The sequence below is a fragment of the Cnephaeus nilssonii genome, assembly GCF_951640355.1.
Source record: "Cnephaeus nilssonii genome assembly, chromosome: 8".
In the NCBI taxonomy this organism is placed as follows: domain Eukaryota; kingdom Metazoa; phylum Chordata; class Mammalia; order Chiroptera; family Vespertilionidae; genus Cnephaeus; species Cnephaeus nilssonii.
Genome location: NC_137079.1, coordinates 63,856,832 through 63,871,199, shown reverse-complemented (window position 1 = coordinate 63,871,199; position 14,368 = coordinate 63,856,832). Strand labels below are relative to the sequence as shown.

Genomic DNA, 14,368 nt, shown 5'->3' with positions numbered 1-14,368 from the left:
AAAATAAATGCTCTTCATAATGTGGATGTCAGCTGTATTTTCAGTATGATTTTTTTTTTACAATATGTACATAAAGTAAGCAATCAGCATATGGGAAGCATACAAATGTTTTTCTTTGGAATACTTTTTTTGATGGCTGTTAAATATTGTGGATTTAATGTGACAGAATCCATATGAGAAAATCCTTCTGTTAGAGTTAGTAATAAGGAGCAATCATCCTAAGTGTGCTATTTGATTTCTTACTACAGATTAAAAAAGAAAAACACTTCTGTAACACAGTGTTTAGTCAGTATATAAAGTAGGGTAATATGCCTCAAGAAAGAATTTTAGTTACAATTTCTAGGGTCAATATATACCATTTATATAATTATTAATATTGTTAAGAGGTCAGACCATTCTCTTGTTGAGTTTATTGTTGCTGGTATCATATATTAACAGAAAATGTACATTGGCTACCATCTTATAGAAGAAAACAAAGTTGGTTTCAAATAAATGTGCTAATTTCCTTTACTTAATAGTATGAAAATGATATGCTTATCTTAACAAAATCACATTCCTACTATTTCCCTTTCCAAAGATGATTGTTTGTAAGTCTCTTTGAAAAGAAACAGTAGCTTCTGAATTATTATTTGGATTACACACCATGGCACTGAACACTCAATACGCATTCCCTTGCCACTGGCCACACACTGTTTCCTTCCTGTGTGATTGAGCCAAATGGGAATGCCATGTTCTCACTTCAGAATAATACATTGCTTCAATAGGTATAGTCATAAGAGATAATTATTGACAGTTATTACCTTTAATTTATTGTTCACAATTAATTAAATGGGAGGTTCTTGGTATGATCTGTGAAATGTTTTGCCCTCTAGTGGTTAAAGAAGTAAAACAGAGTATAAATCCTCCAACAGATTTGAACCAATAAAACTCTTAAGGTCCCTCAAGTAACCAAAAGCTAATTTAGGAATTCAAGGATCTGCCTTTAAGTCTTGTACAAGAATTTTTAGAAGAAAGACTTTTTCAGGTGCAAACAAAATCAAGACATGGTGATCATATGGAATATGCTCCCATCTAATGAACTCCAACCAAATTTCATTATGCACTTAGAACATACCTTGTTACCAATGTTTATCTTGTTTTGATTATATTAGTGAAGCCACATTATTTAGAACTGTACTATTGGGTTGACAGTTTCCTAAATCAGCCTCATCCCAGGAACCCCCTAGCTGTGGCTTCATAGTAATTGGTGAAAAAACATACGAAGTCCTGCCAGTTTTGAAAACAAACAGAACACTAATTTTTAAATGTCTATGTCAAATATCCAAAAGGAGAATATGTATAGTATTTGTTATGGATACTTATTAAATGAAGGAAAAGAAGCACTCTTTCTAGAATACTTAGGAGAAACTTATTGTTGAGGCAATGGGAAAGTTGGTTATAAACAAAATATTCTTCAATCTCATACATAAAATAAACACACAAATATAAATGATCTTCAAAATTATGTATACAAGCATTGTAGAGTCTGTTAAAAGAAGCAATAGATTGAGAATATTCTTATTTTTATCCAATAAACATTCATATTGGTTTCTATTCTAATGTGTACTTGACCTTGTTGAGCGAAGCATTATTATACAACTCACCTTTGGTCATTTGTTCAGACATTCATCAGTCTTCAATTTCATTTGATAAATATCTTACTAAATCTGTTTCACTTGAATAATCAGTATTTTCTCTTTTAGCTTTATGATTTTAAGTCAAGTTTTTCAAAAGGCAACTGTGAATATATAAAAATGTATCTTCATGGCTGTCCATCTTAAAATTATAAATTTGTTAAGCTCATAATAAAATTTATGTGATTAATGATATAATGGGTATATTTCAATGTCTTGAGGTATGAACAGTAGAGAAACCATGTACACTGGAGATTAAGAATGCATGAGCCCAGGATTCAAGGTTTGCTTTGAACTTTAGCTATAAGTAAAAAACAAAAAGTATAGTCTCATAGTAAATCACCAATCATAGTACTGTTATTGTAAATATTTTACATAAAGTGTTAAACATGTTTGGAAGTTTGAAAATACCTCTATTTTTCTGTTCCATAGCCAACTGCTTTTCAAGGGTTTCCCTTAGTTCTCGTTCCCTTAAAAAATCCATCTTCAGCTCTGTTTTTTCCAGTTGGACCTGTTTTTCTTGAGCTCTGGCATTATCTATGGCAACTTTCAAGAGCCCCTGTACAAAGAAAGTATTCAGAATTGATATATTTTGGTACAAAGCACATTTCATTCATTACTTAAAAGCATTTCAAAAGAGAACTCTCTTATCAAATTCTTCCATTCTTGTGCATTCACTCTGTACTTACTAGGACAAGCACTATAATTAAAGCACAAAATTTCTAAATTTAATGAAAATATTGTAGGAAGACAAATATTTTTGGCATTCAAGTTTAGTTGCTTCTAATTAGAATTTTTAAATCTAATGCTAAATGAGGGCAGCACATAAGCATGTCTAAAAAAGAACTGAGTTAAACATTAGACTGAACATGGTTTATGCAAGCCCAAGTGTTCCTGGCTTGCACCTATCTCTGGGAGCTCATTCACCACTATTCCCTACCAAAATTATACTAGACTAGAGGCCCTGTGCACGAAATTTGTGCACTGGGCGGGGGATTGGGGGAGGGTGTCCCTCAGCCCAGCCTGCATCCTCTCCAATCTGTGACCCCTTGGGGGATGTCCAACTGCTGGTTTAGGCTGTGGGATTAGGCCTAAACCGGCAGCCTGACATCCCTCTCACAATCCAGGACTGCTGGCTCTCAACTGCTCGCCTGCCTGCCTTCCTGATTGCCCCTAACCGCTTTTGTCTGCCAGCCTGATCACCCCCTAACCACGCCCCTGCTAGCCTGATTGATGCCTAACTGCTCCCCTGCCAGCCCGGTTGCCCCCAACTGCCCTCCCCTGGCAGCCTGGTTGCCCCCAACTGCCCTCCCCTGCTAGCTCGGTTGCCCCCAACTGCCCTCCCCTGCTGGCCCGGTTGCCCCCAACTGCCCTCCCATGCTGGTCTGATTGCCCACAACTGCTCTCCCCTGCCGGCCATCTTGTGGCAGCCATCTTGTGACCACATGGGGGTGGCCATCTTGTGCGAGGGTGTGACAGTCAATTTGCATATTCCTTTTTTGTTATATAGGATAAAGTGGGCTTCTTTACACTTCCCAATTTGTTTCTGCACAAGGGTCTTTGCTCTTTCTGTTCCCTTCCAGAATGCTTTTCCTTCCAATTTTTGTATGGTTTATGCCCTCATTTCATTTCACCTTTGCTTAGTCACCACTCAAGAAAGGCCTTCTCTTACCACCTACCCAATCACATCTTGTTATTGCCTCCTTAAAATTCTTCATAGCATCTATTATGTAATGTTGTCATATATTTGCTTATTGCTTTATGTTGCGTCTCCTATACTACACTGAAAGCTCTCTGAGGCAGGGACATTTTCTCTCATTTGGGACTATGCTCCTAGGACCCAGAGAGTGCCTATAATATAGTATATTTTGAACATTTGCTGAATAAAAATTATAATACTGGTATATTTTTCTTGAGATATATATGTAAGGAGTCTAAAGTTTAGTGGCTTCATAGTGCATTATTTTTTAAAAAGCATTAAAATAGTTATAATAAATAAAGAATAACTTGTAGGGCACTATTTGACAAAACAGTAATTCATGAGCAAATGGCAAAGGCAGGGTTTATTTATTCAACTGGTTATGGAATCATATATTGATTCACTGTATGCTATTTTTAATTTTTATGCTTTTTTTTTAAATTTAATAATATTCTGAGATTTTTGAAAATGAGGCTATGAGAATATGTAAAACATATACAAAGCATGCTGCCTGTGTTCTCTCCTAAGATGCTTTAGAAAATTATCAATAAAATTATTAGAAAAAATAAAAGCTAAATTTTCTGTTTTTAGCAACTTGGAATACAAAAAGCTATTTGGAGGTAGAAGATATTTCGCCTTGGTCCATGAACATCAGAGTCTGACATTTGCAACTGAAATTATATATGAAGTGGTAGTTGGTCCATTTCTGGATCTACTCTGCCATGTGACCCCTTTGCAGCAGACAACATAAGCAGCTTGAATCAGAAATTGCAACTCCACCTTGACTCGTTAGCACAAAAGAGACATCCCCTTACTTCTGCCTACCAATGCAGCATTGCCATAAGCCATGTCTAGTCTCTTTTCAAGCAAGTATAAATTATTTCATGTTTGTTATAACTGACCCTGAATTCCCTGGATTAATTATTGTGATATGAAACAAGCTAAAGGATTTCTGTGAGACAGTTTGCCCCTCCCTACTCTCATTTTTACCAATAAAACATAGCTGCTAAGGAAACTGCCATCTTCACTCAATTCAGCAACATTCCTGTATATGTTTTTTTCTTTATCAGGAACAAACAATTAGTAACAAATGAAAGAGATCATTACATCAAGTGCCCTTTTAGATCACCCCAATTAAAACTTTAGTTTAGCTGTATTTTAATTCTAAGATACCAAACTCTAATTTTCTGCTCTGATTGCTCTTGTTGACTTATCTTTGAAAGATGTACTCTCTGCAATGTCTAGAGATTATTTAGCAAGATGCCAATGTTGGCACCACTTAATGTGTTGATTGGTTGTATTATCACTATCTGTTTAAAATAGATTAGTATTAAACTATTATTGTCCTTGGCTGATCAAACACAGTATTTTGGTGTTCTTTAAATATGAAATAATCATTATGAATAAACATGTTGAATAACATTAAACTGCAACCCTAATTTGTGTTATTTTATATCAATATTTCTTGTAAAGTATGAAGTCGCTAAGAGCATTTATGTTTACTGTTTCCTTTTGTTATAGTTGCTGCTAATGTAGCTAATGGTAATGCATTACCTATTCCTGCTGATTATGTCTGAAAAATATTAGCTTTTAGGATCCAATACCCTCTAGGGACTACTTATAAGCTATATAAAATTAAGTTTCATTTGTAGACTTTAAATCAGTGCACATCAGTAGGAGTCCAATGTGAACAAAATTCTGCACTACAGCCAAACTGATGCATATGCAAAATGATGTTATTGCCCATGACAGCCCTGCTGCAAAAAAGACAGGAAACCGATTACATTTCAATGCAGCAGGGGGCTGGGAAAAGCTGTAGCAAGTAGTGCTCATCACAGCTACCCATCATTAGGACACCATTTTAACTTTCAGTGGGAATAGTAGTTTCAGATTTGTGTAACTTCTGTAAGTTTTCCAGGGGGATCAGCGGGCTGGGAAAAGCTGTAGCAAGTAGTGCTCATCACAGCTACCAATCCTTAGGACACCATTTTAACTTTCAGTGGGAACAGTAGTTTCAGATTTGTGTAACTTCTGTAAGTTTTCCAGGGGGATCATGTGCAAAAGGTCATGCGAAGTGCTGGTTCTCAGGTGGACATGTAGTATGGAGCAACATTCTGTGATGACCACGTCAGTTACAGTAAAAGACACGGGTTTAAAATGTGAATTTTTCTCCAAGGGGAGGTCGGTTTTCATGATCTTGAAGTTGGACAATGATGATTCTAAAGAAATGCATTTTAAGTTTACCCTATGTCACAGCAATTATAAGAGACAAGAGTTGTTTAGCCTCAAATTTCTTTCCCATAAGTGAGACATAATGGTTGTCATAACACACAAATATTTTTGTTTTCTAAAATAATATATCTTGTAATTTAAATTATTTTCATAAGTTTTCATAGGATGAGCCTCTACATATTTCTTTTTAAAAGGCACTATAATTGATCTAGCAATGCTATAACTATTTTTATTATAGCCTAGAAAGCACAAATCTCTGCTTGTATAAGAGTATTTACAGTGATACTGATATGAAAGAAACATTTCTTAATATGTTAGATCCTAGAAAAAATGTTTACTTGGTCCATGTTTGTTTTTTAGACTACTTTATTTCAGAATTAGATGATAAGTAAGGTTCCTCGAGTGTCAGTGAAACTCCTTTGGCAAAATGTTTGCTCAATAATGTGTTACATCTTCTAATAAGAGTAAATAACCTAGTTGGGGTTTTTAGCAATCACCCATTTTAACTAAAACCTCTTACAGATGAGAAAACCCAGGTCCAGGAGGATCAGGTGACTTGTCCAAGATCCCTAATTAGTAAATTCGCTAAGCCTAGATCAGAACTCCCCAGCTTATTTAACCTTAATTATTCCTTTTCATGTTTCTTTCTGGGATGGGAAGGAATAATGTCTCTTTAAATCAAGAACTTATGTAGACAGAAAAATTATGATTAAACAAGTAATGACTGATTCATTTTTTTCACAGAAGTTTTTATAACAAAAGATACAGCTATACTTGGTTTAATGTTATGGTTACTATGCTCCAAAGTGGATCAATGATGGACTCTCCATCAAAAGCACTTCCAGATATAAACCATCCTGTGGTGCATATGATCTGAATGGCTCTGCAATTAGCCAGCCATTGTTTAAGTTCAGATACCACCAAAATTGAGTGACCTTGATCAAATGGTTTATCTGCCTTCATTTTCTCATCTGTAGAATGAGAATAGCAACAAAATCCACTGTGTAAGGTTATAAAGAAGATTCATGGAGCCCTGGCCAGTGTTGCTAAAAGGTTAGAACACCAACCTGTACAACAAAGGGTCTCAGGTTCAATTCCCAGTCAAGAGCACATATCTGGGTTGTAGGTCAGAACCCTGGCCCCTGTTGGAGGGCACATGTAGGAGGCAACTAATCAATGTTTCTCTCTCTCTTTCTTTCTCTCTTTCCCTCTCCATCCCACCTCCCTTCCATTCTATCTAAAAATCAATGGAAAAAATATCCTCAGGTGAGGATTAACAATAACAAAAAAATAAAAGATCCATCTAATATCCTCTCTAATAAAATGGTAATATGCAAATTAACCATCACTCCGCTACACAAGCCACACCCACCAGCCAAGCCACGCCCACCAGCCAATCAGGGCGAGTATGCAAATTAACCCCAATCCAAGATGGCTACAGCCACAGAGAGCAAGGTTTCCCAGGTAACAGAGCAAGCCAAGCTTTCCATAGCCGTTGCAGGCCTTAGCCTCCACTCAAGCTACAAAGTTTCAATTATAGAAGGTAAACAAATTCAAACAAATGGCGGCAGAACGGAGCTTGAGAGAGCAGGTCAGGGTTGCTGGCGGCAACAGGGGAAGCAAAGCTTTCCGCACACCCTGGACGGGCTCACCCGCTTAAAGCTACAAAGTTTCAATTGTAGAAGGTGAATTAACTGCCACAGAAATGGCTGCCGCCCCAGAAATGGCTGCCGCCCCAGGCTACAAAGTTTCAATTGTAGAAGGAAAATAAATTCCAGAAACCAGGGCCTCCCCTTGGGTTGCCAGGGGGCGTGGCCGGCCTGCAAACCACCACAGGCCCCTCGCTCAGGCCGCCCCACACCCCAAGAGAACCCCCAACCTTATCTGTGACACCCTTCAGGGCAAACCAGCTGGCCCCCACCCGTGCACCAGGCCTCTATCCTATCTAATAAAAGAGTGATATACAGATTGATCATCACTGCAACACACAATATAGCTGCCCCCATGTGGTCAAAGATCCTGCTCCCATGTGGACACAAGATGGCCACTACAAGATGGCCAGCAGGAGAGGGCAGTTGGGAGGCACCCGGCCTGCAAGGGAGGGCAGTTGAGAGGGATCAGGCTTGCAAGGGAGGGCAGTTGGAGGTGATCAACCCTGCAGGAGAGGGCAGTTAGGGGTGACCAGGCTGGCAGAGGAGGGAAGTTGGGGGCAAACAGGCTGGCAGGGGAGCAGTTAAGCATCAACCAGGCTGGCAGCGGAGTGGTTAAGGGGTGATCAGGCTGGCAGGCAGAAGCGGTTAGGGGCAATCAGGAAGGCAGGCAGGCAAGCAGTTGGGAGCCAGCAGTCCTGGATTGTGAGAGGGATGTCCGACTGCCCGTTTAGGCCAGATCCCAGGATCGGGCCTAAACGGGCAGTCGGACATCCCTCCAGGAGTCCCAGATTGGAGAGGGTACAGGCTGGGCTGAGGGACAACCCCCCGCCGTGCACGAATTTCGTGCACCGGGCTTCTAGTTGTATATAATCAACTAGAGACTGACTGTGATATTGTGAGATATATATATGATTATGCTGATCCTAGCACTGAAATGCTACATTGGGTGGAATTTTCTAAGTGATAAGAGCAATAAAAGTAAAGTGAGTGTCTTTTGTTATTCATAATAAGCCTCTTTCAAGTACACCAGAGTTTATGTTAATAAGGTCACTCTTGGAAAGTCCCTAAAAATAGAAACTGGATGTGAGGGGAACCTACCCTTTGATTAGAGGGTTGGTACTTTCAGCCTCACCCTTCTGACCTCCAGGGAGGGCAGACGGGCTAGAGGGTGAATTAGTCATTTGTGATGAATGATTTAATCAATTTTCCATAGGAAGTGAAACCTCCATAAAATCTCAAAAGTAAGAACATCTAGGTTGGTCAATAAGTGAAAACGCTCGGTGTTTGGTGTGCCCAGAAATGTCATAGAAGCTCTGAGTTTCGTCTCATATATCTTGCCCCATGTATCACTTGCATATGGCTGTTCCTGAATTATCCTATCTAATAAAAGAGTAATATGTAAATTGACCATCACTCCAAGACACAAGATGGCCACCCCTATGTGGTCAAAGATGGCTGCCCCCATGTGGACACAAGATGGCCAACACCAGATGGCCTGCAGGGGAGGGCAGTTGGGGGGACCCAGGCCTGAAAAGGAGGGCAGTTGGGGGTGACCAGGCCAGCAGGGAGGGCAGTTGGGGTGACCAGGCCAGCAGAGGAGGGCAGTTGGGGGGGACCAGGCCTGGAGGGGAGGGCAGTTGTGGGGGATCAGGCCAGCAGGGAGGGCAGTTTGGGTGACCAGGCCAGCAGAGGAGGGCAGTTGGGGGGGACCAGGCCTGGAGGGGAGGGCAGTTGGGGGGGACCAGGCCAGCAGGGGAGGACCATTGGGGGTGAACCAGGCCAGCAGGGGAGGGCAGTTGGGGGGGACCAGGCCAGCAGGGGAGGGGATTTGGGGGGGGACCAGGCCTGTAGGGGAGGGAAGTTGTGGGCAATCAGGCCAGCAGGGAGGGCAGTTAGGGGTGACTGGGCCAGCAGAGGGAGGTAGTTTAGGGAGACCAGGCTAGCAGGGGAGGGCAGTTGGGAGAGACCAGGCCTGCAGGGGAGGGGAGTTGGGGGGGACCAGGCCTACAGGGGAGGGCAGTTGAGGGGGCCAGGCCTGCAGGGGAGGGCAGTTAGAGGTGATAAAGCCAGCAGGGAGGGCAGTTAGGGGTGACCGGGCCAGCAGGGGAGGGCAGTTGGGGGTGACCAGGCCTGCAGGGAGGACCATTCGGGGGGACCCAGGCCTGTAGGGGAGGGCAGCTGTGGAGGACCAGGCCTACAGGGGAGGGCAGTGGGGGGGCCAGGCCAGCAGGGGAGGGCAGTTAGGGGTGACTGGGTCAACAGGGGAGGGCAGTTGGGGGTGACCAGGCCTGCAGGGGAAGACAGTTAGGGGCAACCAGACTGACAGGGGAGGGCAGTTGGGGGGGACCAGGCCTACAGGGGAGGGCAGTTGAGGGGGCCAGGCCTGCAGGTGAGGGCAGTTAGAGGTGATCAAGCCAGCAGGGAGGGAAGTTAGGGGTGACCGGGCCAGCATAGGAGGGCAGTTGGGGGGGACCAAACCAGCAGGGGAGGGCAGTTGGGGGGGGCCAGGCCAGCAAGGGAAGACAGTTAGGGGCAACCAGACTGACAGGGGAGGTCAGTTAGGGGTGACCAGGCTGGCAGGGGAGGGCAGTTAGGGGCAATCGGGCCAGCCGGGGAGCAGTTAGGCATTGATCAGGCTGGCAGGGGAGTGTCTAGGGGGTGATCAGGCTTGCAGGCAGAAGCGGTTAGGGGCAATCAGGCAGAGGCAGGTGAGCAGTTGGGAGCCAGCAGTCCTGGATTGTGAGAGAGATGTCCAACCTCCTGTTTAGGCCCGATCCCACTGGGATCGGGCCTAAATGGGTGGTCAGACATCCCTCAAAGGGTTCCAGATTGGATAGGGTGCAGGCTGGGCTGAGGGACATTCCCCACCCATTCAAGAATTTTGTGCTCTGGGCCTCTAGTATCCTTTTATAATAAACTAGAAACCTGGTGCATTAATTCATGCATGGGTGGAGTCCCTCAGGGTGGCCTGTGGGGATCGGGCTGAAACCCGCAGTCCAATGTCGCCTGCAGTTCCTACCTGCTGCTCCCGCTCATCCTGGCCCCACTGCGCCTGCCTCAGGCTCGTGCCCAATCAGTCCCAATCGGGAGAGGCTCGTGCTGCCACAGCAGCACTCACCAACCATGAGCCCTGAGTCTGGCGCCCTCCCAAGGGGAGTGGCCTGCGGGATCGGGCTGAATCTGGCTCTCCAACATCCCCCGAGGTGCCCCGGATTGCGAGAGGGTGCAGGCCAGGCCGAGAGACTCCACCGGTATACAATCGAGGCTAGGGAGGGACTACGGGAGGGCTCCAGGTTTTTCCCAGCCCTGTCTTGCCCATTCCCAATCAGGCCAATCAGGGCCGGCCGGGGAGGGACGTGGGAGGTTGGCCAGCCGGGGAGGGACCCTGGGAAGGCTCCAGGGCATGTCTGGCCCACCTCACTCAGTCCCGATCAGCTGGACCCCAGCAGCAAGCTAATCTTCTGGTCAGAGTATCTGCCCCCTGGTGGTCAGTGCACGTCATAGCGACTGGTTGACCAGTCAACTGTCTGCTCCCTAGTGGTCAGTGCACATCATAGCTAGTGGTTGAGTGGCTTTAGCATATCATTAGCATATTATGCTTTCATTGGTTGAACAGTCGACCAGTCACCAGATGACCAAACACTTAGCATATTAGGCTTTTATTATATAGAACTAGCAAGTGAAATGTTTTCCTGAGTTCTGTGAGTTGCACTAGTGAGGAACCTGAGGAGTGGGTCAGTTGGTCAGAAGCACAATTTACAACCTAGACTTGCAATTGGCATATGAAGTGGGGGCGAAAGCAGTCTTTTGGAATTGATTGTCCAGGTACATGGTGTCAGAATTGAATTAAAATGTGGGGTACCCAGCTATTGTTGCAGAATTACTTGGTGTGGGATAAACTACTGGACACTTTTGATGACCAGAAATGTCAGAATTGAAAGAGTATTATAGTAGAGTATGATAAAAAATAGTAAATATGGTATATACTTCAGATTTTTAAGAGCTTTATGCTATTCTCTTCATCATAGTAAACCATCTGTAGAATGTTGGATACATTTTACTGGGATTTTTTAATTATCTCTTTTTACAAACTGCTAATGGAAATAAAAGGGAGAAGACATAATGCATACTTATGATTAAAGATAGAAAGATATAGTATAAGAACAACATATCTGATCTCAACCTACCCATATTTTGAAGCCAATGCTCTATTTTGTTGTTTTATCTTTTTGAAAATTTCCTTCTAATTCTTTTGTCTAACCCTATTATAATTACAATTATGTATTAATAATGGAAATTAAAAAAGTTAGTTTCTTAAAATGTATGAAATATACATACATGTTATCAAAATGTAAAGACTGGGAGATCAGAGTATTTCGGTCATAGTACTAAGACAAATTCTTTTTCATTTTCTTTCCTCAAACAAGAAGTAGAGCATATTTCTTACATACCAAAGTTGGATTATGTGTATTTATGAAACCATAGTAAATCAATCTGGGACAGCCATTTATTGTGGTTTTAACATTATTTGTAGGTTTTTCTTTTTTGTTTAATTCTTCCATATAGAAAAACTATAGTGAACCAAATTCCTGTCATATATTCCCTTATGGCATATATTTCAATGCCAACCTTATCTCTAACTAAATTTTATATTCTCTACCCTTATGTTATATTTCTATTTTTTACTTATTTACCTATTCTTATTTTAACATTTATAAGTTACTTTAAATAATTACTTTAATAAGGCAATGAATGTATATTACTTATTCCCAAATCTATGTACTAATAGGTCCTAGCTATGATTATTACATGAAAGCTCAGACTAAAAATACTTGGTAAAATTCTCCTTTGAATGTGTTCAAATGGTAATTAATGTTTGAAGGTGTCACATCTAGTACATTGGCACTCAATTCCTAGTTTCCTCACCTGGAATTTCACAGGGAGTTCTCTATAGACAAATTTGAATAACAAAGCCATATGAAAAACTGCCCACATTTTAAAAACACAAATAAAATTTCATATAAAATAAAAATTTAAGAAACCTTGTAAAGCAAAATCTAGAATGTATCATATCTCTCACTAAATTGAAATTACTTTTATTGTAGACATCTTTATCCATTATTACTTTTAATTTCTAAAAAAAATCAAGTTTCAAGACAGAGTTAGTAAAATCTTGTATCAAAAATATAGATATAGTGGTTTTCTATACTATATATAATATATTTTAAAATAGTAGTATACTAGTATATAGTATTATTCTACAAGTCCTCTTTTAAAGCACAAAAAATATAACATTTATAAAAATTCAATTTTTATAACATGTCATGAAAGAAACATCTGTAGTATCTATTACAAATTTTAAAATTGAGAATTATTAAATTACAGAATATCAGAAATTAAATTATTGGATATTAGAACAATTACTCCTTAAACATATTATTTTGAAGGGTTTTTTTTGGTCATTAATTCTAAGAAAAAATAGAGTTCATATACATTAAATTTAAATGTAACCTTGGGTTTAATTACAATAGCAGATATACATAATGAATCTTTAATTTTAGATATGAAATTATATGATTTGAAAAATTACACATTTTCAACTCAATTCTTTTTCATTACTATCCTGATAAAATACCTCCAAAGGAAATATGGAGCTTTAAACTTACCAAAAAAGGTTACCATCTTGAAATAGAAAGCAGAGAACACACTGCATGTGATTGAAATTGCAGAGGAAATTGAGGTAGGCAGAATGTAATTACCAAAATTAGAATTTGGACAGCAAACACATTTATACTGTATGTCCAATAAGCCAGGATCATGACTGTTTAAACATTCTATATCATTCTAAGGATATTACTATAACTCAATAAATGTGGCAATATTAAAAGAACTAGCATCCATGACCTTCTATAAACCATTACTAATAATAAATCCAGTATGTACGTATGTGTGTGTATATGTGTACATGTACATATGTATTTTGTGTGTGTATTTGCATGTGTGCGTATATATATAAACATGTGCCTGAAATACAGTAAGATTTTAATCATTATTTTACCTTATACACACATATATTCATGCCTATATATATATTAAATACATATATAAATATAATATCTACATCTATATTCACATTACATATAAGTAAGACTGTAGTTGACATGTATAATTTATTTATAATACAGTAGTCTTAGTGTAGGGGTTCTAACATTATCAGTCTCAGATTGCTATGATTTTGAACTAGAAATCATTTAACTTGCCTTCACTATCATCCTATCATCAACTTTTGCTAAATATGTCTTTGAGGCTGGCTGGAGTGTAGAAAGAGGAGTACGGTATATTCAATCTAGAGATGACTTCTATAAAATAAACAGTGTCTAAATGTATACATGGTAAAACTAGGGTTTTCCTTCCTTCCTTTCTTTTTTTTTTTAAAAGAAATAGTTATAATTTGAGGTGATGTAGATATCATTTCTTGTCTGGGTAACACTGGGCTGGGGTGGGTGAACATTTCCAAATTGACAGCATTTCTTCTAGAGACGTGGTATCCACACAACAGAGGAGGCCACAGGCAACCCACTCTCCAGGAGTGAAAGCTGCTTTTACACTGAAGAAACACAGAAATGTTTTCTCTGCCGAAATTAAAATGAAATGAAATTACCACTTTCCTGGTTAAAGAGGTTGTAGTTAGTGAAGATACACACAACTAGATGGAGGATTTTAAGTAAATGCCTCACTTTTTTGTTTGTTTGCTTCACATAGAGTTGTATACATTAAAAAAAAAATGAGTTGTTCCCTTATTGTCACAATGCAAATTCAAAAATGTTGAGGGATATTTTCTGAAAGCATTTAATTTAACAAAAGAGAGAAATTGTAAAAATCTATCTCATAGCAAAAATACTATGAGTCAAATTTAGAAAAAGTATTATGTTTACTTTAAAATATAATCAGCTATTTGGCCTTGATTAAATTTGGGCAGATTGATGATTTATTTCAATTACTGAGATATAAAACCTTAAAGTTGAATACAGTTCTGGAGACTCTAATTACATTAGTATTAAAAATGCCACATTAATATATGAGAAGATATGTTCCATTAAAGGCCTTCTGTT

General features: G+C 40.0%; 1 protein-coding gene across 2 annotated transcripts in view; it reads right to left on the bottom strand.

Moving 5' to 3' along the window:
* Positions 1-14,368, bottom strand: part of DACH1 (dachshund family transcription factor 1) — a gene marked incomplete at its 3' end in the record, with an annotated part of 435,140 nt that overhangs the window by 42,864 nt on the left and 377,908 nt on the right. For both annotated transcript variants that reach the window (XM_079778550.1, XM_079778549.1), the window contains exon 8: positions 2,085-2,232. In XM_079778550.1, the coding sequence (XP_079634676.1) occupies positions 2,085-2,232 (148 nt within the window). The remainder of the gene's footprint in view (positions 1-2,084; positions 2,233-14,368) is intronic.